Source organism: Tigriopus californicus, chromosome 6 (assembly GCF_007210705.1).
Source record: "Tigriopus californicus strain San Diego chromosome 6, Tcal_SD_v2.1, whole genome shotgun sequence".
Lineage (NCBI taxonomy): Eukaryota > Metazoa > Arthropoda > Copepoda > Harpacticoida > Harpacticidae > Tigriopus > Tigriopus californicus.
Window position 1 is genome coordinate 3,626,387 of NC_081445.1, and position 4,659 is coordinate 3,631,045.

Here is a 4,659-nt window from a genome sequence, read left to right on the forward strand (position 1 = left end):
CATTGACAAAGCCGCAAACCTGGCTGACAGTCAAATGGTAAGCATGCATGCTGGAGAAGCCAGTGCTCCCATTTTCTCAGTTGAGTCTATCCCCACTGCTGATCCCCCTGAAGACATCCTCAGCGCCGCCCTCAAGGTACTTGCTGCCCACCAATAGGCCATGTCAAGTAATTCAGAGTTCCCGCCAAATCATCAGCTGACTGGAGGGCATGGCGAAAACTATTGAGACAAACATTCACCTTGGTAATCACGCGAGACAGTTGTTGGTAATGGTTTATTGTTTGGCGATTCCAATATGGTATACCATTGCGCTTGGGGAACATGCAACAGCGACTCGAGGTACCCAAAATTAGGTGTAATGTTTGTCAAGTTTCCATTAAAGAACCGTCTGCNCCAAAATCAGGTGTAATGTTTGTCAAGTTTCCATTAAAGAACCGTCTGCGACTATCGCGTTGGGTTTTTTTGTGTGCCCGAGGAGACAAGTTCAAGATAAAAAACGTGACTCAAGGCTCCCGAATCTGTTCGAAACATTTTCGATCAGATGAAAATCTGGATGTCAACGCCAATCCCCGTCTGGAACCCTTTAATGCGCGCCCATCAAGCAAACCCGTAAGACCGTCAAGACGAAACCCAAGACTCAAAGACGATTCGTAAGTCATGATTTGTCTGTCTGACGCAGTTCCACAAATGATTTTGGTTTTAGTGTTCTAGATCCCTTAAAACCTCAAATACACCGTAGTTGGGCTACTTCGTCCATTCTCGTTGACCACACGCACGCCAAAAAGAGCAATTTCTCGGAAAATCCCCTACCCAGGTCGACATTGCTCAAAATGCAACATGATTCGGAGTTACTCGGAGAATCTGCCACCAAACTAAATCTTGGATCTCCAGACATGTCCCAAACTGAACTGCAATCGATGCTTGAGCTCGAACCAGATGTCAGTATGCAATTTGAACAAGGCCACGGAATTCAATCTCCAGACATGCCCCAAACTGAACTGCAATCGGTGCTTGAGCTCGAACCAGACGTCAGTATGCAATTTGAACAAAGCCACGAAATTCAATCTAGAGACATCCCCCAATCTGAACTTCAATCGATGATTGAGCTCGAACCAGATGTTAAAATGCAATCTGAACAAGGCCACAAACCTCAATCTCAACACAAACTCCAAGAACACTCTCAGCCGATGCTCGAGTCTGAGCCTAAGCCAAAGACCACGCAGTATGTGAATGGGGCACTCTTAATCAAAGAAAGTGATTACCAACCTTTTACAGGCCGAAGGTGCTCTTCATTCAATGGAAACGAAGAACCCGATCTAAATAGTGTTATGAACTATAACCCTAAATTGAAAGTCAGTTTCGACAAAGCCACCCAAACAGAATGTCAAAACATAAGGAACGTGAATGAGTCGTCATCTCTAGAGAATGGGTTGAGAAGAAAGAACGAACGAAAAAAACGTTTGGAATGGCTTGAAGAAAAAGAATCTCGTCTGAAGTATTACACTGGCTTCAACTTTAGAGAAATGGACGTTCTGCTCGAGTTCCTCGGCCCCGATATTGAATCTGTGAAGATGTGGCAAAATGGATCGTTGCATCCAAGAAGTGGCTCTATTCCTGCTAAAGCTAAATTATACATGACCTTAGAGAGAATCCGGCATGACTTTGGACTTGTTGATCTTGGTGAAAGGTACGAAGTGAGTCGTCAATGGTGCGGAATAATCTTCATCACAATGTGTCGTTTTATCTACGAAAAGTTTTCGATTTTGAGAGACGATATGTTTGTTGCCAAAGAAAAGCACCAACAATTACCCCAGTCATTTAGAAATAGCTTGCTGCGAAACGTTCGTGTGGTCATAGATTGCACAGAAGTTTTTGTTCAAAGCAGTGAAGACTTTAGGCAACAAGGTCATCTCTATTCCAATTACAAACATCACGCCACCTCAAAAATTCTTATAGGGGTTGCTCCATGTGGTGCTGCAATGTTCGTCAGTGAGGCTTATGAAGGTGCGATATCCGACAAAGAAATTGTTGCCCAATCCGGATTTTTGTCTTTTATCGAACCGGGGGATGAAGTTTTGGCCGATCGTGGATTCACTATCCAGGAAGAATTGGCAGAAAGAGGGGCAAAATTGATAATTCCTCCGTTTTTACAAGGAAGGAATCACTTTTCAGAAGAAGAAATCTCTGCTGCTAAGAAGATCGCTCGAGCAAGAATCCATATTGAAAGGTTTAACCAGAGGCTAAAACAATTCAAAATTCTGTCTGGAATTGTTCCCCTTAATTTGATCCCCTTATTGTCCCAAATCATTTTCATTTGCTGCTGTTTCGTCAATTTTCAAATACCCTTATGTAATTAGAAGTCGTTTCTAACCAAACAATTGTTCAACAGTTTTATTTAGAGGTGCTAACTCCAAAACACTTTAGTGTACAATCAAAAAAGGTTCTAGATTTCGTGGGATTCATTGTTCAAAATATTCTGGTACAAAAACGGTTTTATACATATTAAAAGCTTTGAAGACATTATTTGTCAAAAAAGTCTCGTCCCTCTGAATCCTTTGCACTCTAAACCATTTTGGAGTCTACACCATGAAATCAGCAAATTTCCGGCCCATAACAAACATACCGAGATGTACTTGATAGAAGTACGCATGTGTTCTTCTTAAATGCACCCCATGCTGGTCAAACGTGAATGGAAGTCCAGACTTCTTGACAGCGGGGAGATCAGCAAGCTCCTCAAACTCAAGTTCTCGTAAACTAAAAGGGCATTTGATTTCCAGTAGTCCATCAGTTACGATCAATCCATCTGGACTATAACCAAACACGTAATTTTCCTTGCAAATAAAAAGGCCAGTTTCGACAATAGTATCGCCTGTAGTTTCCTCATATTCTTTCCTTGCCACAGATTCGTGATCTTGGCCCCACTTCAAGGCACGTAAATCGGGAAGGTCTTGGTTTCTCCAAACACTCTTGGCCACAACAGATGGATTGTCAGAAGTAAAACTTTTGAAATTTGAGCCAGTGACTCTCCATTTACGCAGCTCCATCCATAATGGGACATCAGCCTGACCCACTGTACCAGTGGCATGAACGCAGAAGCTGTTACTCAGGGGGTCGTTACTAAAACCTTTGGCGTCATTTTCGAGATTGTTCATCAGCTCCATGACATTTGTGATGAGCTCTTGTTTACGTGTAGGAGAACACAAATAGTTTTCATATACATAGGTTAAAAGCCTGTCCCACATAGATTCCCTTTGAAGGCCTTGAAATATACGTTTCAAGGTGGCTTGGGACGGATTTTCAACGGTCTTGGCGAGAACGTCATGTTGCAGGTAACGATCCGGCTTCCTCTTTTTGTTGTAGCTGAAATGCGTAAGATACATTTGAAGCACATAAAAGGAATCAATGAGTATGATGAAAACATCATTTTACTTACGTTCTAGCATGAAGAGCAATGGGATCTTTACGCTTTAACGAGCCATGGCCCCAGTATTGAGATTTTGAAGTGGAGGGACAATACATCTTTGGTTCATTTCCTTGAACTAGGTCTTCAACCATGAGTAATAGAACAGCGACGTGTACACACTTTCCATCTGACCTTGCCTTACAGGTGCACGTGCTATCGCCAATGGCCCCATCGGTCTTAATCTTTACAATTGGTTTGTACGTTACGTTGCTGGTCATGCTTGCCTCACATGATCCCTTAACATACAATGACCCGTCTTCTAATTGATGATACAACGCTGATAATAGCTTCTCTGAGCAATACATCTGCCTACCCTTGGCCAAAGATTTTTTTACTTGGAATTCTTCCTCTTCATCCTTAACACTTCTGTTGTACGTAATGTAGTTGCTGATTTCCACAATATCAAAATCCGTTGGTATCGGAATCCGAACACATGGTTGACATAAGGGTTTGTTAAGAATCGACCATTGGGTACAAGCCTCCAAAGTACACTATTTATTTCTCAGACTTGATTTTACTCCCCGAGGTTAACTCTCCATAGATTTCCTCCAAACATTTAAGATAAGTACATCACATCNTCTTTCCATTCTGACACAAGCAGCAACAGCTGTATCATGATTTGTGCGGCAAATTTGATTATTCTCCTCTTTTTCTTTACTTGACATCCCCTATGACAGCCACAGGATCACAGCCGCCAACTTCCAAAGAAGACAGAGGTGCCTGGCAAGAACCTCCCAAATGGCGGTTTCATGCAGGCCAATGGCCAGGTACTTTGCCGTTTAGGCCTCCTTAGGCCCCACAGATGCCGGACTGCTGGAAATGGCAGACAGCATGGTCCTACCTAAGGATTTTTACACTAGAGGGAACTCCATCAAAATTGCAGACAAAGCCATGGGTAACATGTGAATGGCAGACCCCAGCGTTGCCTAGTCTATGATCCCCACAACCCTGGCTGAAATCCAAGCTTGCAGAAAACCCAATACCAAAATGCTTGTTTCCGCTAACAACACGCCAAATCACAGTGGATGGACGCAAGGTTTTCATGTAAATTTTGGTATTGGCCCGCCAATTTTACATTGCTTCTTCGTTTCTGACTGCACTAAGTGCCTGTTGCGCTATGACTTCTTTGACAACCAACAGATCCTGGTGGACTGTCACAACCACTGCATTGCACGTCAGCCCTCCGGCAAATCTGT

General features: G+C 43.0%; 2 protein-coding genes across 2 annotated transcripts; one reads left to right on the top strand and one right to left on the bottom strand.

Moving 5' to 3' along the window:
* Nucleotides 1-403: 403 nt before the first annotated feature.
* LOC131881714 (uncharacterized) lies at nt 404-2,357 on the top strand. The gene is made up of 2 exons (XM_059228658.1): nt 404-650; nt 704-2,357. Exons 1-2 carry the CDS (start codon nt 409-411, stop codon nt 2,355-2,357), a joined length of 1,896 nt encoding a protein of 631 aa, XP_059084641.1. The 5' UTR covers nt 404-408.
* Nucleotides 2,358-2,579: 222 nt separating this feature from the next.
* LOC131881716 (uncharacterized) lies at nt 2,580-3,933 on the bottom strand. Its single transcript, XM_059228661.1, has 2 exons — nt 3,434-3,933; nt 2,580-3,360 (listed from the first exon to the last, which is right to left on the bottom strand). Exons 1-2 carry the CDS (start codon nt 3,766-3,768, stop codon nt 2,580-2,582), a joined length of 1,116 nt encoding a protein of 371 aa, XP_059084644.1. The 5' UTR covers nt 3,769-3,933.
* Between the last annotated feature and the right edge of the window lie 726 nt (nt 3,934-4,659).

Excerpts from the sequence above, each read along its gene's own strand:
- LOC131881714 (XM_059228658.1), top strand. The coding sequence starts at position 409 with ATGTTTGTCAAGTTTCCATTAAAGAACCGTCTGCGACTATCGCGTTGG. Across the intron at positions 651-703 it reads CCAAGACTCAAAGACGATTC|TGTTCTAGATCCCTTAAAAC; the intron begins GTAAGTCATGAT and ends TTTTGGTTTTAG.
- LOC131881716 (XM_059228661.1), bottom strand. The coding sequence starts at position 3,768 with ATGTATTGCTCAGAGAAGCTATTATCAGCGTTGTATCATCAATTAGAA. Across the intron at positions 3,361-3,433 it reads ATTGCTCTTCATGCTAGAAC|CTACAACAAAAAGAGGAAGC; the intron begins GTAAGTAAAATG and ends TACGCATTTCAG.